Genomic DNA, 23,223 nt, shown 5'->3' with positions numbered 1-23,223 from the left:
TTCCCTGGTGGCGCAGTGGTTGAGAGTCCGCCTGCCAATGCAGGGGACACGGGTTCGTGCCCCGGTCCGGGAAGATCCCACATGCCGCAGAGTGGCTGGGCCCGTGAGCCATGGCCGCTGAGCCTGCGTGTCCGGAGCCTGTGCTCCGCAACGGGAGAGGCCACAACACTGAGAGGCCCGCGTACCGCAAAAAAAAAAAAAAAAAAAGATTAAGGCAGAGTAGCTAAGATCATTATAAAATAAAGAATGGTGGTCTCAGCTCAGATTCTAGTTATGAAACTGCTGACCAAGAAATTCATGATTTAAAATGTTTGAGTGGCAAGAAAAGGAGAAAAACATAATCATAGATTCAAAAATATAATCAATAAGGTAAAAAGAAATACATGTACACCCTGGATTTTATATTCTGCATGTCAAGAGCACGCTTCTTTTTGGATGTCACTGGGAATGTTTCAACAGTGGTTCGTGTGATAGGTGGGATGCAGAGCATTCAGCTCTAAGAGAACTGCCCAGGGAGACAGTCTAATAAATCAGGGCGTTTCTTGTGCCGCAGGAGGCCTGGACGCTGGTGTGGCTTCTAGAAGGTGACGTCGAGAACAGCAGGCTCCTTCCCTTGGTCCTGTGCCCTTAGTGTGTGGTCTTCGCCCTCATGACTGCCTGAGGGCTGCTGTGTCTCTGGGCATTGTGCTCAGTTCCATGCAAGAGGACGTACAAGGGCAGAGGGGCAGGCAGCTGGTTTCGTAAAAGCCCCACTGTGTGCTGTAGTGAGGAGAGGGCACGAATGAGGTAGGGAGGGAGCAAAAGCCAGTGTAAGGCCCATCCTCAAGGCTGGCTGCCCTTCTGAGAAGCATAAGAGTTCTTCCCTGAACCATATACCCGAAGGATGGGAAGCAGGAACACTTACCTGCTGGCTCCTGACCCCCACTGGTTGAAGACCACCCCAGGAGTGTACACCCCTTGCCCTTTAGAGCAGCTCGTTTGCGGGCTGAGAGCAGAGAGAAGAAGCAAGCCCCGCCTACACCAGGCCTGGGGTCAGGGAGCTGGCAGGACTCTCCAGACATCCCACAGGCGGTGTCCAGCCGTGATGAGCGTCAGGGTCGAGCTCAACACCCACAGGTAAGATGTGGGGGTCACAGTCACAGTCACGGGGGGTAGGAGGGGCGTGTCCAGGTATCTCTTCTTCCCTCCTGAGGGAAACCACAGCACCCACAGCACAATGTTCTGTTCCTTCCAAACACACGTGGCTCCTTCCAGAGGATGCTGGGCTCCCTGAGGAAGCCACTCGGTGGGCGTGGATGGTCTCAGGCTCACAGGAAAAGGGCTGCTTTTCAAATCAACAGCAGCAGAGAAGGGACATCGCAGACAGCATTTGGGGCTGTGAGTGTGTGTATGAACGTGCGTGAGCGTGTGCATGTCTGTGTCGAGTATGCAGGCCCGTTTTCGGGCGCGTGTGCACGAACACGGGGGAGCACGTGCGCACACTGGTGCCTCTACAAAGAGGGCGCATCGCACTAAAGCAGCTACAATGATGGGAAACAAGCTTTTCTGCCCTCAGAGCCTCCCAGCGAGACCAACAGTGGGGGGGGGGAACCTTGCGTTGGGAGGGTGGAGTGAACACCCGCCAGGTCTCAGCAGACGGGGAAGCAGCCCTACCGGTTCAGTCATTTCCAGCGCCCCTGCCCCGCCCCGCAGTTGCACTTTTGTGGCACCAAGCTCTCTTCCTTTGTGGTATTTACTACAGTGAAGTTTTTTTCTTCCAGTTTTCTCGAGATACAGTTGACACGATCACGATTAATATTTTATTTCTACTGAAGTATAAAATATACATGGCATCATAAAGGGCACTCAAGCGTGTGGCCCAAGTGCATTATACATGTGTGTGCACCGCGTTTCCAGCACCCCCAGTCAAGACAGAGAACTTCTGTAGCACCTGACGGTTCCCGATCCTTGTTCCCAGGCAACACCCACACACCGAAACCTGGGAAGTTGAGTTTCTACCACACTGAACTCCATTTGGTCTGAGTGCGCAGGGTTGATGGTCATCTCCTTTGCTAGACGTTAAGCACCAAAGGAGCAGGGGTGAGTCCCCCCTGTCGATCTGTGCCCCAGCCCTAAGCGCAGCGCTGGGTGGTAAGTAAAGGTCTGTGGAACTAATAAAGCGATGCTCACCACCCAGCTGGGCGGCAGACCTGGACAAGGCGCCTGCAGGTTATGCCTGGGTGTTGGCATTCATGTATTCTTGCTGGAGGGTTTGATCTTTGGATGTGATACAGAGATCATGCACCTGCTTCCATTCCTCTCTGTTCTCATCCTGAAACCAAGGCACCTCGAGGTGACTGCGGGCCCCCTAGAAGAGAAGCTGCAGGCTGCAGGGGGTGGGCATGCCCAGACCACACGTGCACGTGGGCCCTTCTTATGTCAGCGTCAGTGGCTGAAGGGGCCCCCAAGGAAACCACTGCCCTATGGGGGCAGCTCCAAGATACAGCAGGATCTGACACCACGGGCTCACTCAGGAGGACCCCTGCACACATACACATGCCCTCTACACGTCCCGTTCACACATCATTCCAGCAAGACTGCTTTCAGCTGCAAGTAATAGACAAGCAGCAGCACTCGGCTTACATAGGCTGGTTTATTTTCTTACATTGTGAGCTCTGGAGGTACGTGGCTGGAGACACTCGTTTAGCGGATGCATGATGTCTGGTCAGGCCCCGTGATGCTGCAGCACCGTCCTCACCACTCCTGGAGGATGAGTGATGCAGAAGACCCCGGGATTCCAGCAGACTGCCCCTGACCTTTCACTGACCAGGACCCTTGGTCACACGCCTCTCTTGGACCAATCACTGGATTGTGATTGGCTCAGACTGGCTACTAGCCTCCTGGGACTAGGACAGCCTGTACCTCAGAGGTCACGGGGCCTCTGCCCACCAAGGAAACAGTGAGGGGACCGTTAGGAGGACGGGGATGGCTGTTTGGTCTACCACGAGGACAGGACACCCACTCGGGGCCCTGAGCCCCCAGACGGCACTCTTCTCACTCAACCAATGCTGAGGGAGCATGTGGGGTGTGACAGCCGCTCTAGGAGCACGTGGCCCTGGATCGGTACACACACAAGGGGACCCCAGGAGGGCTACATGCCACCACGCAGATGCCAGTGGGTGGGCAGGCAGGGGGCCCCTCTGCAGAGAAGATGCCAGACAGAGTCAAAGATGAGCATCTTCCCCTGATGATGGGCAACCCGGCCAGCTGCCGGGGCTGACGGACGAGGGCTGTGGGGTGGGGCATGGTGGGCCACTCCAAGGAGTCTGGGTTCTATTCTGAGCATGATAGGAAGCCTGCAGTTTTGAGCACAAATGGAGCCCAACCTGCTTGTTTTTAAGAGATCACTTTGCCGGTGGGGAATGGCTCCCGTGGGGGCAGAGGCGAAGCCAGGAGACTGGAAATGTGTGTGCAGGTAGGAAATGCAGAGCTCTGGAAGGGGCACTGGGGGCTGAGGGGAAGCCTCCGGAGCTGCTGGCATGCCTTCCTCAGAGCTGGCAGGGCTCCCCAGCCCACTTCACCACAGTAGACCGTGTAACCCCTCTCCCTCCTTCACACAGGTTTCTAACACCCAGGGTGGTCCAGTTCCTGTGCTTCTTCCCCGGGGAAAACCTGGCTCTTGTGGGCACTCCGCGTCTTCGGGGTCTGCTGCCCGCCATGCCCTCGCCCCCTCCTCACCCCGTCCTGGCACATAAAAGCACCTAGTTTTGCCCCCGTGAACAGGTGTGCCCACACTCACCACCACGCTTGTCTGCACTGACACAAGCAATCACCAGGGGGAGGGGGCAGCTTCCAGAGCCAACCTCTCACTGGCTGGGTGATCTCAGACAAGTTGCTGGACCTCTCCACGCCTCAGGTTCCTCATTTGCAACGGGCAGAACAACACCTATCTCAGGGCTATCACAAGGATCATGTGAATTCTCACACCTACAAGTGTCAGCTGGTGTTATTAGCGTGCTCAGGTACAAACCACCTCTACACACCCACAGCACAGCAATGAACCATCACACGCCTGGGTGGGGCGAGGGGCACGGGGCTGGCCTCCGCCTATGCTCTCAGGGCTGGAGCTCAGGGCAGTGGCAGCAGGATGGCCTGGGGGTGCAGCTGGGCTGACAGCAGACCTGCAGGGCAGGGTCCTCGCCCCGGGCTATCTGGCTGGGGCTGAAGGTCACGGCAGCATCAAACTGGGCCTTGAGCAGCTGAAGTTGCTTCAGCGCCTGCAGCGCCTCTGGGGCGACCTCAGCCACACCCCCCAGAAGGTTGTAGTTCTCACCAGGGTCCTCAGACAGGTCAAAGAGCAGCGGGGGCTCATGGGCAGTCAGAGGACTAGAGGCATGGCAGGCAGGGTCCGCAGTGGTGTCGCTGTGGACAGAGCCTGGGGAGGGGGGCACATCTGTGCACAGGGCGGGGGCGGCGGGGGTGGGCTCTGGGGCTATGAGGGGTGGGCGGGGCTGGGGAGAGGCAGTTACCCTGGGTGAAGAAGTGTGCCTTGTACTTGCCGCTTCGCACAGCAAAGACCCCTCGGACCTCGTCTGGGTAGGCCGGGTAGAAGAAGAGGGTCTGCCGGGGACTCTGGGGGCAAAGTCGGGGGTCTGCACATACCCGGAGCCTCAGCCCTGCGTTGGGCCCTGGCTGTGCAGTGGCTCCCTGCCCACCCGAGAGCCCCAGGGGCGGCACCCCTTGGACGCTGCTCGACAGAGGGTCTGCCTGGCCCCAGGGGCTTCAGGTGCTCCCCATACTCACTCCGGGGGAGGGCAAGTTGGGGGGGCCCGGGGGGGGTTGGGGGGAGCAGGGGTCATGAGGTCACGGGCCCTACCTTGCCTGTGCCCAGCAGCAGAGGGCTGAGGTCAACGCCATCCAAGGTGACATTGGGCAGCGGGGCCCCTGCCAGGGCTGCCAGGGTGGGCAGTAGGTCCAGGGAGCTGGCTAGCTCATGGGTCACACCTGCGGGTAGAGGGCTGTACAGTCACTCCATCTGTGATCAAGGTTGGGGAGGTGGGGCCAAGAGTCCAGGAGGAGAAGGCCTGAAGACTGACCGGGAGCGATGTGGCCTGGCCAGAAGGCCAAGGCAGGCTCTCGGACGCCCCCCTCGAAAGTGGTTCCCTTTCCGCATCGCAGGAGGCCAGAGCAGCCGCCGTGGGACATCCGCATCGTCTCAGGTCTGCAACACCCGAGAGGTTATCTGCGATGAGGGGCCCAGGGTCTCTGGCCTGCCCCAGTGACCCCAGCCCCAGACTTCTAAGTTACACATTTTGCCCAGAAACGGCCAGCATGTGCCTGTCCGCTCCCTGTCCTACCAAGACAAGCACCTCCATGTACTCGTGGCCCCCAGCCTCCCACACACATGCACCTGGTGTCACCACATATGGCCAGCATCTCCCGAGACCCCCTTATCCCACTACGTCCTCGGCCAGCAGTCAAGATGGGAAGACCCCAGGGCCCTGTGAGGGATCGACCAGCATCCTCTGCCCCCTGCCGGAGTACCCGTTGTCTGCAGTGAAGAAGACCAGTGTCTCTCCGAGCAGCCCCAGGTCCCCCACAGCCGTCATCAGGGCCCCCACGGCCGCATCCAGCTCCATCAGGGAGTCCCCAAACGGCCCTCGGCCTGAGCGCCCCGAAAAGCTCTGCCCACTGAACTGGGGGTAGTGGGTGTGCTGGGGATGGAGACTGGAGTTAGCAGCAGGTAGAGGTCACGGGCAGCCCTGGGCTGGGGGGGGCACGATCACTCACATGGGAGGCGTAGTACAGGAAGAACGGGCGGCCCTGGCGCTGGGCATCTGCCATGAGGTCACGGGCGAAGGCCACGTAGCGGGCCTCAAGTCCAGGAAGCCAAGGGGGCTGTGCCTCCACCGATAGGTTGGCCAACAGAGGGACAGGGACCAGGCCCTGGTCGCAGCTGCCATCGCAGGGGGTGGCCGGCGGGAAGCAGGTCAGGTTCTGGCAAGGGCCCTGGGGGAGCAGCTCCTTCAGAGGTCTGGGCTGTGGGCTGGGGCTGTAGGGTCAAAGGGACGGACCCCTGTGGTTCCTACCTGGTCATGGGAGTATGGGATGCCCAGGAATCGATGGAAGCCATGGTGGGGGGGCAGAAAGGCCCCCTCAGGCCCCACCCCAAGGTGCCATTTGCCAGCTATCCCTGTGAGGTAGCCTCGGGCAGCCAGGACCTCAGCCAGGGTCACCTCCTCCAGAGGCAGGCCCCCTCGGGAGCTGGGCTCCAGAACGCCAGGGTACAGGCCCATCCGAACTGGGAGTCGGCCGGTCAGGAGGGCAGCCCTATAGGACAAGTCACAGAGTCCGTGAGAGGGAGCAAAAGTGATTGAGAGGGACACAAGGAGAAGGGGAGGGAGAGGACAAAAACAAAGAGACGCGAACTTCTCCACAGAGGGATGGAGACCCTCTTCCTCCCTCTGCAACCCAGAGTGCATCTGGGAGGAACTGGATGGGCAGGGGTGGGCATTTGGGGTGAGGGCTCCCGGTCTCCTTGCTCACCGGGAGGGTGTGCACAGAGACACAGGCACGTAGAAGTCCGTGAACCGCAGACCCCCTGCGGCCAGTTGGTCCAGATTGGGGGTGGTGGAACTGGGGTGTCCATAGGAGCCCAGGTCCCCATAGCCCAGGTCATCAGCAAAGATCAGCACAATGTTGGGTGGGCTGGTAGCAGCCAGGCCAGCAGCCAAGGCCAGAGTGAGGGTCCACAGAGCCACCATGGCACCCGGCACAGACAGGCCTGTAACAAGAGACCCTTGGGAGGGAAGGCAAAGTGGTTCCAGAAAGCTCTATCCCAGAACCCCAGACGCAAGGCACTACCCTCCCCTGATACCCCAGATGCAAGGCACTACCCTCCCCTGATATCCCAGACCCAGGCACTAACTTCTGATACCCCAGACCCAGGCACTAACCTCTCCTGAAACCTCAGACCTAGGCACTACCCTCCCCTGAGACCTCAGATCCAGGCACTACCCTCCCCTGAGACCCCAGACCCAGGCACTACCCTCCCCTGAGACCCCAGACGCAAGGCACTACCCTCCCCTGATACCCCAGACCCAGGCACTACCCTCCCCTGAGACCTCAGACCCAAATACTCCCCTAACCCCGCCTGAGACAACCCCTTCCTTAAGTCCCAGCGAACTCGGCACCTGAGACCCTTGACCTCAACAGAACACAGGAGCCCGTAGCCTGGGATCTAATTCCCTGGGGACCCTCAAGGGCCAGGACACCTTTAGATTCTTAGGCGGAGATCTGACCCTCTTCACGTAAAGGTCCCGGCCCAGGCTCGTGATCAGGGGCAGAAGTCCCAGGACGCTGACCCGCGCGAAGCGGGACGAAGGCAGTTCACGGCAGGGGAGGGGCGAACGCGGAACTGCGGGCAGCAGTGCCCTCTGCTGGCGCTTCCGCCTGGCCCGGTCCCGCCCCCGGCCCGCCCTGCGACCCGCCCCCTGACCCCGTGACTTCCGCGCGGCCACCCCACCCCACCCCCGCAGGGGCGGGGCGCAGGGCCGGGCGGGGGGCGCCCGGCCCGGGGGTGCGGCGAGGCCTTCTCTGACCGGGGTTGGGGCGGGGTCGCGAGCCTGCGGCGGGGGGCGGCCTGGGCGGGGGGCGGCGCGGTCGTGCGCGCGCGCTCCGACCCGGTTTGCGCCCCGAGGCAGTTGGCGCCAGGTGCGGGGCGGCGGGGGAGGTGCTCGCAAGCGGGTTGCCGGCGTTCGCGCTCGGCGCGCGGTGTGTTCCATAAGGGGCCTGAACCCGGAGAGTGTGGAGCGAGCGAATCGAAACAAAAACCGTGGAGCCCGCGGGCTGCTGGCTTTTCCTTCAACACTACTTTTGGTGTTTTTCTTGAAACAGGAGATAAAAATTTCTTCCCAACCCTTTCCCCTCCGTTCATGTGTGTGTCTGTTGTGCGTCAGGGTGTGTGTGTGCGTGTGTGATGTGTGTGTGATGTGCGGTGTGCGTGGTGGGGCGTGTGTGTGCTGTGTAGAGGGGCATATGGGGTTTGCTCTGCGTCCGGGTTACACCAATGGGAAGGGCCCATCGAAAGCGGAGATGACGGTCCTGGCTCCATCACTGCACAGCTTCGGACGAATGGCTTCACCTTTTTGGTCCGCAGTTTGTTTAGCTGTTTCAAAGTAAGAGAACGCCCCAGGGGGTGGTTAGGTGGGTATCTTAGTGCAGCTGAAGACCCCACGTAACTCCCCCGGGGAGCCTCCCCACAGCAGCTCCCCTAGGACATTCGTCGCCCACCCCCAGCCCTCCCCAGGGCAGCTCTCAGGCTTCAGGGTCCCCCACAAGGTCTGACCTCAGGAAGAGCAGGATGCGGGCTGCTGGTTGGGGAGGGCTTCCCGTGGTTACTGACCCTGGAGCCAGTGGGAGAGTGGACAGGGCCCCTGAAAGGCCTCTGGTCACTGGGGTGGGGGCCAAGACACAGTTTCCACTGCAGCCCTGGCTGGGGAGCTGGTATTTTGCTGGTGAAAGATGAAAGCTCAAGACGAGAGGCAGCGTGGGGGAGAAAATTGGAAGGGTAGCGACTCCCAGAGACACGGCTGGGCTTGCGGCTGCTGCTGGCCTTGGTGTCACATTCCAGTGTGGTTTCTGGGCCGGTGCGTGGGAGCAGTATGGGGTGGGTGGCCAGGACAGAAAGTTTTTCCGTGGCCCAGAAATCTTTGAACTTGTAATTGGAACTATCACAGCTGGTTGGTGCTGTGAATCGGAGTTTAAAAGGAATCAACCAAAAGCACTTTCTTCCCTCTCCGCTGCAAGCTGGGAACTACCCCAGGCAGCGGAGGGCCTGCCCTGACTCTCTGGAAGAGCCGGCCTGTGGTTGTGCTGTTATGCAAATGACTGGCACTTTCCCCCTGCAGTCTCTGGAGGCTGTTCTGGTGTGTGCACACGGGACAGCAGAGCCAGCCCAGCCCTGACCTCTGGGTGGGGGGAGGGCGCATGTGCTGCCAGCTGTGTTTGTTCAAAGCCGCGCTCTGCGGGCGCCAGAGTCTTTTGGAGATGTGAGCCTTTCTTGGCTTTGCTGCGGGAGCCGGCAAGAGGGTCAGCTTGGGACAGAGCCCCGGTGCGAGGCATCCTGCCAGGCTGCGGAAGTGGCTCTGGGCATTGCTAATTTGGAACTAACACCCACAGTTAGGAGAGGGGCCCTGTGAGCGGTGCGTGCCTGCTCTTTCGGCACCTAGGGCAAGGGAGGGCCTCCCATTTCCTGGGCCTGCCTGGGGTGAGTGGGGTGGGCCAGCCGCTTCATGGAGAACACTTGGCCCACCTGAAGGGCTTCTGCAGTGGTTCTTGGGACTGGCGGATGTGGGGGACCCAGGACACCGAAGACCATCTGTGCAGGCCTCCACCTCCTCCTTTGGGTCTGCTCCGTCCACTTTGCCCTCAGCAACCATCATTCCTGTCCCCTGGATATTGGAGGAAAATGATCCTAAGTCAGGCAGGACTGACTGAGCACAGGTTCTGGATCTGAGGGGCTCGGATGGTGTTGACTGTTTGTGCTGTGGTTAAAACCAGGGCTCATGACAGCCCATGTGAATGAAGCCAAGATGCTGGAAACTCTTTGGTTTAATACAGAAAAAGGCATCCAAAGACAGAGAGGGACAGGAGTGTATTGTGCTTGACCTGCTCTGTTGTCCCCTAACTGTCCTCTGTGAGGGCCTGGAAGATGCTCTCACTGAGACATTGAGGTGGACCTTGGAGTAAGGAAGGGAAGCAGCCACACCCTTGCAAGGCTCTGGGGAGCTGGCCACTGTGGGACACAAATGAAATGGATGACAAGATGCTAGGGTGGCAGAGGCCACATGGCCAGGCAGGTATTGTCACCATCATGGTCAGGCAGAATGGCTTGGCCTCAGAGATTTTTGGCTCCCTGGCCAGTGGAGTTACCCTCCAGGACAAAAGCAGGGGTCAGCACTAGTGGAGGCGGGGCTAGCGGTGGAAAGACCCTGGGTCTCGGGAACACGGCCCAGACGTGACTCACAGCGCAGCTCCTCTTCCAGTTCCTGGACATGAGTCACTCACAGACCTGGAGCCCTCTGCCAGAGGGAAAGACCTGGCAGAAACACCCAAGGCTGTACTAAGTCTTTTCCCTGGCCTCCGCTGCAGGGAGGTATGGCCTTTGGCCAGGATGGCCATGCACTAGGGGAAGGGACACCTCAGGCTCGGAGGGGTTGTTGGGCACTGGCTCTGAGCGAATGCCACTTCTTGGACATTTTTTTTTTTTTTTTTTTTTTTTTTTTGCGGTAGGCGGGCCTTTCACTGTTGTGGCCTCTCCCGTTGCGGAGCACAGGTTCCGGACGCGCAGGCTCAGCGGCCATGGCTCACGGGCCCAGCCGCTCCGCGGCATGTGGGATCTTCCCGGACCGGGGCACAAACCCGTGTCCCCTGCATCGGCAGGCGGACTCTCAACCACTGTGCCACCAGGGAAGCCCCACTTCTTGGACATTCTGATGACCCCACAGTACACTGATGAGAGCTGGGCTTTGGAAGTCAGACAAGTCATGCATTTGGGGCCACTGTCCATCCCACAATGGATACAGTGGTTACGTGAATTTATTTTGTATTAATCTCCCTGGTTCCCAAGCATATTATTCAAACAGATATGTTGAGCAGCTGGCCAGTGCAACACTACCTGCTGATCTAGACAAGGACTCTGAAGGTGGAAAGCTCAATGGAGTCTCCTATAGCAGTTGACGAAACACCAGCTACTTTAACAGATAAACCCCCAAGTCTCAGTGACTCAATACAATAGACATTTGTTTCTCGCTCACAGGAAGTCCAGTTTGCGACATAGGCAGGAATGGGGGTGGGTGAGTCTCTGCTCCATATAGGCATTTAGGGACCCGTGCTGAAGGAAGTGCTGCCACTTGTGACATGTGGATTTAAGGTCATCCTAGACGCCTACATTCAGCCAGCGGAAGAGCGAACAGAGAGCATGCAGGATAAGCAGGAGGTATTTATGGGTTAGGCCTAGGAGTGGCACACATCATTTCTACCCAAAGCAATTCCAGAACTCTGCGACATGGCCTTACCTAGATGCGAAAGGGGCTGGAAATACAGACTCCGAGGTGTGGTCTGTTGGAGCCAGCAGTTGGAATATCAGTTTTCTGACACCTCAGTTTGCTGACTGTGGCAAAAAAGAACAAATCCCCAGGGGACTAGTTCTGTGGTATTGTTGGGGGAGAGTCTATTTCTAGCAGCTCAGGGTAAGTGCTACCTTCAGTGCTTCCAATGACGTTGTAGCCACTAATTCCATGTATTAAATACCTTCCTGCTCAAACTAGCCATACGTGCGTCTATAATCTACACCTAAACCCTAGCTTTTACAGTCAGTGAGATGAGCGGTGGAGGAACTGGGAGGCCACGGTGTGAGGGATCACTTGGAGAGACATGGAGGATGTCAGAACTTGGAGTGAGCAGACCACCTGTCATCAGGGTGCTGAAGTTCTCAGTGAATGAGAGGATGTGGTTGACCAGGAGGGACCCATTTGATCACTGCTGTATTCCTAGTGCCTTACCCTCATACTTTGTTGTGTGTGGGTAATAAACATTTTAAAATGCAGGATGTTGGACTTCCCTGGTGGCGCAGTGGTTAAGAATCTGCCTGCCAGTGCAGGGGACATGGGTTCGAGCCCTGGTGCAGGAAGATCCCACATGCCGCAGAGCAACTAAGCCCGTGCGCCACAACTACTGAGCCTGCGCTCTAGAGCCTGCAAGCCACAACTACTGAGCCCGCGTGCTGCAACTACTGAAGCCTGTGCGCCTAGAGCCTGTGCTCCACAACGAGAAGCCACCGCAATGAGAAGCCCGCACACCGCAACAAAGAGTAGCCCCCTCTCGCCACAACTAGAGAAGGCCCGCGTGCAGCAACGAAGACCCAATGCAGCCAAAAATAAATAATTTATTTTAAAAAGTAAAATAAAATGCAGGATGTCTTTCTGTTCATTTATTGACTCATTTAATATCTGACCAGCAAACAATCATTAAACACTTCTATGTGCTGACTGCTGTGGCTGAATAAGAAAAACAGATTTCCAGCAATATAACCTAAAACCCCTCTATTGTGAAACACTTGGAAATGCTGAGTAAAATATAGTAAGTAGAAACTAAAAGCAACAGGGTAAGCAAGTGTGATATCAGGGACATTCTCAATACCAGGAACTTAAAGCTCTGGGTTTTAATGGCTGCATAGAAGGCAAGAGAAAGGGATGTGGGCCCATGCAATATAAGAAGTTGGTATTTTGATACCCACATGAAGTCAGGATTATTAAAGACTCATAATTTCAGTAAAAGGTTACAAAGGCTAGGAAAAAAAATCTCCTTTCTAGGAAAGAGAAATGAGAAAATTTGTGACAAACTCACCACAAGACAGAAATCAAATCTCCCTTCAGAATTCATAAGTACAGACTTTTACCTTCAAATGGGTGTGGGTTTTAAATATATACTGGATGGGGTTTTTTTGGTCACACTGCACAGCTTGCAGGATCTTAGTTCCCCGACCAGGAATCGAACCTGCGCCCCCAGCAGCGGAAGTGTGGAGTCCTAACCACTGGACCATAAGGGAATTCCCTACCTGGGTGGTTTAGAATTGAGTTGAAGTGGTTATATGTTGGCAGCATTGAGGCACCTAGCGGGAGCAAATGCAAATCACCTCTGGAGGAGTTCAATCCCTCCAGCTTACCACAGTTTGGATTAACCAAACATGAGATCACAATCTAAAAATCACAAAACATGTAAGGATGCTAAAAATGGCCTCAGAGATAAAAGATGCAGTTGAAAACCTGAACAAGGAACGAGAAACTGTTAGAAAGCATCAGAAAAAAAGGATAAAGGAAAAGAAAGAATCTGATAGATTTTAAAACAAACGAAATATAACTTTAGAAATGAAAAATATAAGAATTGAAATTTCAATGGGCAGGTTAATAGCAGCCTAGACACAACTGAGAATTATTGAACTAGAAGATGGTAGACTGAATGCAAAATAGTTAGACTGGGAGATGAGACCATTTTATAGAAGTTACAGTGAGAAGGTCTAATATATATTAAAAATTTCAATCTTTTAAAAATTTTCACAATTTATAATTTAACAAAATATATTCACAATGTTGTAGAACCATCACCACTATTCATTTCCAGAACTTGTTCATTATCTCAAAGAGAAACTCTGTCCCCATTAACAATACTATCTATTCTCTCCTTTCCCCAGCCCCTGGTAACCTCTATTCTGCTTTCTGTCTCTATGAATTTGCCTATTCTAGGAACCTCAGATCAGTAGAGTCATATAATATTTGCCCTTTGTGAATGGCTTATTTCCCTTCACATAATGTTTTCAACGTTCATACATGAGGTCTAACATATTTTTAAAAGAAGATACTGAGGAGGTACAATATTAAAAAAGATAATAGCAGAGAATTTTCAGATTTGATGAAAGACATAACTCCTCAGATTCAGGAATCACAACAAATCGCAAACTGGATAAATAAAACTAAAAGAACACCTAGGCACATCATATTGAAATTGAATAATATTAAAGACAACAGGGTCTGAAAAGTAGCCAGAGAGAACAAATTACCTACAGAAAGAATAACAATTCAAAACAGTATTTATTTTAATGGCAACAAGATGACAATAGAATAGTAAGTTTAAAATGTGGCATGTCAATAACTGTTAATCTAAAATTGTATACCCACAGTGGCATCTTGCTAGTTGCCTATTCTGATATCCATCATGACTTCTTCCTTATTAACAGAGCCCTGGTTTTCTAGGAGGCAGTAATGTGCTCACTTAAGAAAGAACATTTTCTAGCCTCACTTGCAGCCAGACCCAGTTCTGGCCGATAGGATGTACGCAGTTATTGGGTAAGGTATCAAAATGTTCCTTAAGTGGGTCAGCTATCTGTTCATAATGAAAAACTCTCTACAGACAAGGACTACAAGGTAATTTTCTAAATCTGATAAAGGGTATCTATAAAAAAACCTTCAGATAACATACTTCATGGTGAAATAGCAAACATTTTCTACTGATGATTGAGAGAAAAGCAAGAATGCCTGCTCTTATCACTTCTGTATGACACTGTACTGGTGGTCATTGCAACAAGGCAAGAAAAATAAATGAAAGGCATAAACATTCAAAATAAGGAAGTATTTTGCTATTTGCTGACGATTTATGTAGAAAATCCTAAGGAATCTACAAAAATACTATAAAATGAAGTGAATTTAACAAGGTTATAAGCTACAAAATTTACCTACAAAAATCAGTTGTATTTTTATATACTAGCAACAAACAATTATAGCATGAAATTTAACAATTTCATTTGTAATAACGTGACATAACGAAATTCTTAGGAGCAAATTTAACAAAATGTTTAAGAATGCAACCCTGAAAACTACTAAGCCTTGCTGAGATACCTGAGGAAAACAAAATAAATGGGGGACATACCATGTTCAAACATTAGAAGATTCAATATTGTTAAGATGTCCATTTTCTCTAAATATATTTATAGACTCAATGCAATACCCAATTAAATTCCCAGGTGGCTTTTAATTTTTGTAGAAATTGACAAGCTGATTCCAAAACTTCTAAAACATAGAAATGAAAATGACCTAGAATAGCCAACAAAATTAAAAAAGAATGAAGTTGTAGGACTTACACTATCTGATTTCAAGACTTAGTATAGAGTTATAGAAATTAAGATAAGTGTGGTATTGGAGAAAGTGTATAAATATACATTAGGGCTTCCCTGGTGGCACAGTGGTTAAGAATCTGCCTGCCAATGCAGGGGATACAGGTTCGAGCCCTGGTCCAGGAAGATCCCATATGCTGCAGAGCAACAAAGTCCGTGCATCACAACTACTGAGCCTGCCCTCTAGAGCCTGTGAGCCACAAATACTGAGCCCGCATGCCACAACTACTGAAGCCCGCACTCCTAGAGCCCGTGCTCCGCAACATGAGAAGCCACCACAGTGAGAAGCCCACGCACCACTACCAAGAGTAGCCCCCGCTCACCACAACTAGAGAAAGCCTGCGTGCAGCAATGAAGACACAACGCAGCCAAAAAAATAAATAAATAAATAAATGAAAAAAATTATAAATATAGATTAAAGGAAAAGTAAAGAAAGTGCAAAGGCAATTCAGTGGGAAAGGAGTTTTCAAAAATGGTGTTGAGGGCTTCCCTGGTGCCACAGTGGTTGAGAGTCCACCTGCCGATGCGGGGGACACGGGTTCGTGCCCCCGGTCCCACATGCCGTGGAGCGGCTGGGCCTGTGAGCCATGGCCACTGAGCCTGCGCGTCCGGAGCCTGTGCTCTGCAACGGGAGAGGCCACAACAGTGAGAGGCCCACGTACCGCAAAAAAAAAAAAAAAAAAAAAATGGTGTTGAGAGGTCCCTAAAATAGTGGTGGAGACAGAAAGTAGAAAAGTGGTTACGGGGGCCGGGGGAGGGGAATGGAGTGTTACTACTTAATGGGCACAGAGTTTCCATATGGCATGATGAAAACGTTCTGGACATAGTGGTGATGGTTGCAAAACAATGTAAATAAAAATATTTTAAAATAATTAAAAAATGGAATGAAACAACTGGACACCCCAAAAGGGAAAATACAAACATCAACCTTTTCTTGACACCGCAAATAAAAATTAACTTGAAATTAATCATAGAACTAAATGAAAAGTTAAAACTACAACTTCTCATTGAAAACCCAGGAGAAAATTTTATGATCTTGCAGGAGGAAAAAATTTCTTGGATAGGATACAGAATATAAATGATAGAAGAAAAAAGATAAGCTCACTCTATAATAATAAAAAACTTCTGTTCTTTGAAGGAAACTACTATGAAAGTGAAAGGAAGCTACAAAATTAGAGAACTTTTGCAATACACGTATCTTACAAAAAAATTTGTTCCCACAATATATAAAGAGCTTCAACATTTCAATTAGGTAAACTACACATTTTTAAAAAAATGGTCAGTGGACTTGAATGGACACTTCACAAAAGACATGTGAATGGCTAATAAGCTTATGAAAAGAGGCTCAATATCATTAGTCATCAGAGAAATGCAAATTTAATCACACAAGGAGATACCACTATACATCCATTAGAATGGCTAAAAATTAAAAAGACAGGAAACACCAAGTGTTAGCAAGGATATGGAGGAGATGGGAAAAGCTGGAATGTAAAATGGTACTATCATTCTGGAAAACTGCTTGCCAGTTTCTTTAAAAGTTAGCAAAAATATTCACAGCAGTTTTATTCATAACTGTCCCAAACTAGAATCAACCCCAATACGCATATCAACATGGTATTTTCATAAAATGGAATGCTGCTCAGAACAAAAAGAATGAACTGAGTGGGATTTATCCCTAGGAGGGCTTCCCTTCAAGATGGTGGGTGGGGACGTGTGAGTGCAAGGGGACCCTGGCAGAAAGTAGGCTGGGGATCCCCTGTCATTCAGAAAGTTGTGAAGGAGGGGCTAGGAATTACCTTTCATAAAAAGTTAAGCCCCTCTCTCCCTGCAATAACAGCCCCACTTCTCTTCTGGCCCAGGGGTCTCTCCAGTCCCCCGCCCACTATACTCAGGGAGCAGTTCTGTGCCCTGCAGCTGGAGTCAGCTGACCCCGCCCCACTCCAGCATGGTCCCACTGTGCCCAGCTGGCCCCTTCCCCAGAAGCTGCTGTGACATTAGGGCTGTGCAGCCGACTCTTCAGCTTTTGTTGGCTTTTCCATCTTCTGATCCGTCCGTATCATGTCTTCACAGATTTTATTCACAATCCATGTGCCTGTCTTTTAACACTAGGATGGACTTATTATTTTAAAAAATATATTGTTCCTTTTAACACTACTGTATCATACACTTAAAAGTGGTTAAGATGGTAAATTTTGTTATGTATTATTTACCATAATAATTAAAAAAAAACACCTCACATAGTTCTTAAATTGTCAGTGACCTTTGGGTAGAAGAGGTAGACATGTAGGCAAAACTCACAGTCTTGGGGCTTAGTGGTTGCGTAGTGGTCGACTGCGCTGGTTGACTGCGCAGTGGCGTAGTGGTTGACTGCGCTGTCCCCCCTGCAGGGGACACGGGTTCATGCCCCGGTCCGGGAGGATCCCACATGCCGCGGAGTGGCTGGGCCCGTGAGCCATGGCCGCTGAGCTTGCGCGTCCGGAGCCTGCGCTCCGCAACGGGAGAGGCCACGACAGTGAGAGGGCTACATACTGCAAAAAAAAACCCCCCAAAACCTCACAGTCTTGAACCAAAGGGTAAGTAGAAGCCTAAGTGTGAAATTAACTAGGCATATATTTCTCACTCTTAATTTCACTGTTAAAATAATATTTTAAGTCTAATGCTCTTTCTAAGAACTTACAACAAAGACCAGCTGTCCCTTCTCACGCCTCTGAGTTTTGCCACTATACATGAAGAATGTGCATTAGAATGCACTCCTTTGGTTGAGATGACAGAAACCAAATCTGAACTAGCTTTATGATCATACCCAAAATGTGTTCACTATGTACCAGGCACATGGTGAGCATGTCACATCCATGGACCTCATCTAACCTGCACAACAGCCCAGGGGGAAAGGAGCCACCTTGTCAGCCCAAAGGCAGGTTTTTGGTCTGTGGCCTGAATGAGGGAGGGAATGAAGTAATTCTTACCATTGTACCCAATGTACCAGAGCTCACAGGGAGACATAGGGAAGCAAGGAGGCTTTCTCAGGCCACTGGGGTATCGCGTGGCTGAGCTGGGATTCCAGTCGAGGCCCTTGCCCTAGGGCCAGCCCTTCAGCCTCTCTTTTCCATGGATTTTCAGCCTAGAAGGGAAAGCCCCTTTAGGGACCCTTGGCTCTTGAAACCAAAGGCAAGAAAAGCAGATTTCAGGGACTGAGTCTGGGGGCTCAAGCTCCTTCAGGACCGTCCTCGTCTCCTGTATCTATGTTCCTTGCAGCGTTGCTTTCTTCCCAAGGCTGGAATCTCGGTCACTAGCAGTTGCCGAGCTACATCTCTCCTGTGAATTCCAAGAGCAGAAAAAGGGTTTCTTCCCTTAGTTGCAAGCGTAAGACTCCAGGGCAGGATTCTCACTGGTCCTGCTTGGGTCACATTCCCACTGATGTGTTTCAAATCCTGGTTTCTCCACTGATGAGCCACATGTGATTCTGGACAAGTTAAGTTACTTCTAGTTTGCTTTGTTTCCTCATCTGTTACGTGAGGACAGTAATGGGTTTGCTTAGTGATTTTGTGATGACTGAATGAGTTAATACATGTCATACACTTAGGATGACATGTAGTGCTCAAAAACCTGGTGAGTAATCTATTTTCATAATTCTTATTATATATTTCTCTTTTATTTAAGCAATTTTCATAAAGCTTTGTGGTGATCTCACTGTGGAGAAGTCTCCCTATGAAGTTGTAACCACTGCTTGTCCCCAACAATTTTGGAGTCTGAACTGTATTACTCTTTGCAGTCCCCAGGACCACCAAGCCAAGAAATTAACATAAAACAAGTCCTGGGCTAGTCGTACTCCTCTGAGGGACACATCTAGGCTGCCCAGGATTTCCACATAAATACAGGCCCAGCTGAGTTCGTAACCCCAAGTCACAAAACTGTCACAGAAAGAACCTACAGTCCCCCTACAGTGAGTGAGTCGGTGGACACCGCAAACAGGATTAGACCACCAAAAATTTCACATAAGGGAACTACTGACTAGAATTTTAAAATAAATGTTTTTAAAATAATTAAAGACAAAAGAAATCTAAAAATTGCATTAAATAAAAATTGCATTAAATAAAAAAGAAAAAGCCAATATAAAGAAAGAGCAAGCAGATTTGATAATGTATGAAACACGGCTTACAGAAATAGAACCTACGGTCATTGAAATTTAAAAGTCTATGGGGAAAAAACCAACAACAACCCTATGGATGGGATTAACAGCAGATTAAAATCAAACAGAATCAGTGAGATGGAAGTCAGAATTGGGAAAATTACGCAGAATACAGCACACAGAGAGAAAAATCTTCCAAGTATTGAGAAAAAAATAATTTGTCAATTTAGAATTCTACAGTGGCTAAATTATCACTCAAAATGAGGGTGAAATAAGACATTTCAAAGACTGAAATCTGTCACTACTTTCAGGAAGAAGGAAATTCAAGCCAGAAGGAAAGTGAGTAAAGAGCGGGTTGACATGTGACTCCTGAAGCAGCCTCAAGACTCACTGGAGTGAGGACGATGTGGACGAATACCTGCAGCTAAAGCATCTTAAACTCCCCCTAGTTCCCGAGGTGGGTGGAGACAGTAATTGACTTCAGGCTTTGTTAATCCCACATGCTGAAAATTTAAGTGTGTTTATGAAAATGAAAGAAGGAGAATGCTGGACTTCCAAAACAATGGGAGTTGAGGGAAAAAGGAATAAAGATAATGTGATCAATCAAACGGAGGGCCCAACGGGAGAAAAAAGCAGCACAGAGGAAAGACAAAAACAAAAAACCAACCGACAACACAAAATAAGATGGTAAAAAAATATGAAAACATATCAGTAATCAATAATCACAATAAAGCACCGTCAAAAGTTGAAAATTGTAAGATTGGTTTTCATAAAAATCTGGCCACACATACTATTTACCACAAGCACACCTAGGAATGTAAGATGTAGAAAGGATAAAAGGAAAATGAGGGGAAAAGACATATGAGGTCAATACTCACAGAAAAGTGCCGTGCCTAGGCTAATTATTGAAAAAAAAAAATTAAGGCAAAAAGCATAGGGATAAAGAAGGGTACCATATAATAATAAGAGGAATAATTTATCAGGAAGCTGTAATAATCCTAAACCTGTTAGCATTAAAAACAAAGTCTGGAAAGACATATAAATCCCAAATTGGCAAAATTTCATGGTGAGACTGCTAAAGTGAGATTTTATCCCACTTCTTTTAGTAACTTATAAATCAAGCAAACAGAACGTTAGAAAGGCCATAGGATATTTGAATAATACAATTAACAAGCTTGATATAATGGAGATATATATATACATCTGCATTATGCAGATCACCTTCTGACCACAACACAATAAAAAAAGAAATCAGTAGCTAAGGGTTAGTCCTCCCTCCAAAGAAAACCTAGTTTACATTTGAAAATTTAAGTAAGCACATTTTTCAGCAATTCCTAAAGCAAACTATATAATTGATATTAGAAAATCAACAAGATGAAATTAAAAATGCTACTTATCAAGACTTACTGGACATAACTAAAGTCACACTTGGAAATTTATAACCTTATATACTCATTGTCAGAGAAGAGAGAGACTAAAAATTGAGTTGAGTACCCAGCTGAAGAAATAAGAAAAAGAATCTTAACAACAACCAAAACAGTAGAAAGAAATAAACAAAATAGAAGTAGAGATGATTAACAGAATGAAAAGCTGATTCTTTAGAAATAGATTTGTATTCCTAGAGAGAGAAAACTTAACAAATCAGACTCAGGATGAAACAGAATCTAAATATACTGATAGATGTTAGATAACTAGAAGCAAAACAACAACAACAACAACAAACAAAACCCCAAAACCCTACCCACAAAAAGCACGCCAGATCCGGACAGTCAACTGAACACTCAGGTATTCTGCCCCTACAATCTGCTCTGGAGGTTGGAGAGGGTCTGCTCTGAAGAAAGTTGGGCGTGAACAGTCTGTAGATGAAGGTTCAGCAAATACACGCTGAGCATCGACTGAGCACCAGGGCCTTGGACACAGCAGCGAACCAAACAGGCAAAGCTCCCTCTCCACAGGGAGCCTCCATTCTGGGGGGGAGACAGATCCTAAACAGTGAGCAACAAGTAAGTGATTACAGGCAGATGGGCCTAGGGCGCTGCGGAGGAGAGATCAGAGTGCAGCATAGACTGGGAGAGAAGCCCGAGGGCAGCCAGGGGAGCAGCCGACAGCGGGACGCTCCTCTGCCCCCCCCCGCCCCCCCCCCCGCCCCCAGTTGTCAAGGAAACCAGGGGTGAGGGGAGATCGGAGAGAACGCAGGCCTGTGGGGTTTTCAGCAGAGGCGATTGTGCGGCCAGGCCGAGGGGTGAGAGGGAGGGAAGGGTTAGGGTTTGGGTGAGGAAGTGGCCCCAGGAATGTAAAAGGAGGGAGGGATGGCATGGTGAGGGAGGGGTCACAAATGGCCTCACCAGGAAGGGCCAGGAGTTGGGGGTGGACCACCCACGCTGGTGGGGGGGCTTAAGATTTTGAGAGTGTGGGGCACCAAGGGTGTCAGACGGCCTATGTGTGCAGGGGTTAACCCACGGATGGGTTTGATCCTGTGCCAGGCACTGTTCTGGACGCTTTGCCCATGTGAGCTCCCACAGGCCCCGGGCGTCTGAACGTGTGTGGTGGGAAGAAGTGGGGATGGGAGAACCATGGGTCATTCTGGAACCTTAGCCCTGATGGAAGGAGTGGAGATGCAGAGGGGCCATGGGGTCTGGGGAATCCTCACCTTCAAGGACAGAGACAGGAGAGCAGCGGGGTGAGGCTGGGAGGTGGTGAAGAGCCTGGGGGTCTTTTATTCTCCACAAAATAGCTTGTCCCTGGGCTTCCTCCTCTGTAAACCCACCATGTTGCAGGGACAGGAGGACATTGTGTGGGTAAGGTGCTTCTGGGTATTGGAACTTTTGCCATTTGCCAGGGTGGTGGTGGGTCCAGAGGAGTGGTGCCGGTTTGGCATTCGTTCATTATGTACCCATCCTTTGCGCCAGGTGCTCTGTGGAAACAGCCCTGGCAGTGCAGGCCCGCCTGAGCCTGGAGACCAGGAATGTGGCCATCAGCAAGGTTGTGAGGTTTTCTCCTGAAAGCTCGGCATTCATCGTGCTGGACTCACTGAGGCCAGTGGGTTGCTGGGGAGGCCGAGGGGGCCTCCGTGAGGTCCAGGATGGGTGGCCACATGGGTGCCTGGCTCTCCAGGTCAAGGGTAGGTTTGCAGGGAGAGCACGGAGGCCTGGGGCTGCTCTGCAGCTGGTTGTGAGCCTCCTCCTTCAGTCCCACCACGAATCGGGGACTCCGGTGAGCACGGCCGGCCTTGCAGCTGCCACAGTGGGAGGGATGAGGGACACGGTGGGGGGGCAGCTCTGGGTGACTCAGGGAGGGGAGAACAGGGGCAGGAAGACAGTGGAGACAGGAGGGGGGCCGGGAAGCACTAGCTTCCTCTCTCCAGGGCTGGGCCACGTGCTTCCCAAGGTGCTTCCTGCAGATAAGTGGGCTTCCGACAGCCCCTTCCTGCTCCCCCCTTCCCCTACCCCTCCCATCCTGCTCCAGCCCCTGGGGACCCTCAGCTCCCCCACTCAGGCCAGGCCAGTGGCCTTGGGAAGAGCCTGGACATCCTGGGGCCACATTTCTAGGCAGGCAGGGTCCACCCAGGCTCGGGAAGAAAGCGGGCCCAGACCACAGACAGCGCTGGAAACTCGGCTCTGCGGGGTCAGTGAAATCCTGGGAGGCAGAGATTTTTCCTGAAGGGGGGCCGGCTGGGCAGGGAGAGAGCCCGGTTTCCCTCAGGGGTCAGGGCTGGTCCTGGGGAAGAGGGCCGCGGTCTGGGGTGACCAGAGGCTGTTGGGGGGGGAGGGGGGGTATTGCGGGGCTCTGTGGGGAGGAGGCTGTTCTTGGAGGGGGTGTCAAGCGCTGGTCCGTGTGGGGTAAGGCTGCTTCCAGGTTGTCATGGGGAGGGGTAGGGAGGCTTTCTGTGTGTGTGTGTGGGGGGGGGGGGGAGGTTCATTCAAGTTTATTCCCGGGAGGCTCAGGGGACCCAGGGCTGCTCTTGGAGAAGGTAGGTGAGGCTGGGCTGTCTTCTGCCAGGGACCCGAAGGTGTCCTCATGCTGGGGTGTTCTGTGAAGGTCGGCCAGGGTGAGCGGCTGCGGGGGTCAGGGCCTGTTTCTGGGGAGGAGTCAGGCATGTTGGGGGAGTTCTGGGGGAGTCAGAAGCTGTTTCTCGGGAAATCAGGGCTATTTCGACGTCAAGGGGCCGCTCTTCGCTTTTAGGGACCTTGGGGGCACAGGGTTTCCCAGCACTGGGGTAGTTCTGTGAGGCTGATGAGTGTTGGTGGGACCTGGCCAGCTCCAGTGGGGCGGTGGCGCCTGAGCTAGTTTCTTTACTGCGCTCCCCTCTCCTCCGCCTACTCATCACCCCCTCCCGCGTTGCCACGACAACGCGTGAAACTAAAATTCACTTCCCGGTTGCAGGTGG

At 51.6% G+C, this 23,223-nt stretch overlaps 1 protein-coding gene across 1 annotated transcript; it reads right to left on the bottom strand.

The window, feature by feature from the left end:
• Positions 1-2,023: 2,023 nt before the first annotated feature.
• On the bottom strand, positions 2,024-7,372 carry ARSA (arylsulfatase A). The gene is made up of 9 exons (XM_079936985.1): positions 7,254-7,372; positions 6,526-6,778; positions 6,069-6,309; positions 5,770-5,988; positions 5,524-5,693; positions 5,076-5,200; positions 4,856-4,983; positions 4,509-4,611; positions 2,024-4,414 (listed from the first exon to the last, which is right to left on the bottom strand). The coding sequence occupies exons 2-9, from the start codon at positions 6,741-6,743 to the stop codon at positions 4,095-4,097; spliced, it is 1,524 nt and encodes a 507-aa protein (XP_079793111.1). The 5' UTR covers positions 6,744-6,778; positions 7,254-7,372; the 3' UTR covers positions 2,024-4,094.
• Positions 7,373-23,223: the final 15,851 nt, after the last annotated feature.

Source organism: Stenella coeruleoalba, assembly GCF_951394435.1.
Source record: "Stenella coeruleoalba genome assembly, chromosome: 11".
Taxonomy (NCBI): domain Eukaryota; kingdom Metazoa; phylum Chordata; class Mammalia; order Artiodactyla; family Delphinidae; genus Stenella; species Stenella coeruleoalba.
The sequence above is the reverse complement of the archived record's forward strand: the minus strand, read 5'-3'. Positions and strand labels throughout refer to the sequence as shown.

Bases quoted from the DNA above. Each gene is read 5' to 3' on its own strand.
- ARSA (XM_079936985.1), bottom strand. From the start codon at position 6,743: ATGGTGGCTCTGTGGACCCTCACTCTGGCCTTGGCTGCTGGCCTGGCT. The intron at 6,310-6,525 runs GTGAGCAAGGAG...CTTGTCCTATAG, and splicing joins TCTCTGTGCACACCCTCCCG to GGCTGCCCTCCTGACCGGCC. The intron at 5,694-5,769 runs GTGAGTGATCGT...CTCCATCCCCAG, and splicing joins TCCTGTACTACGCCTCCCAT to CACACCCACTACCCCCAGTT.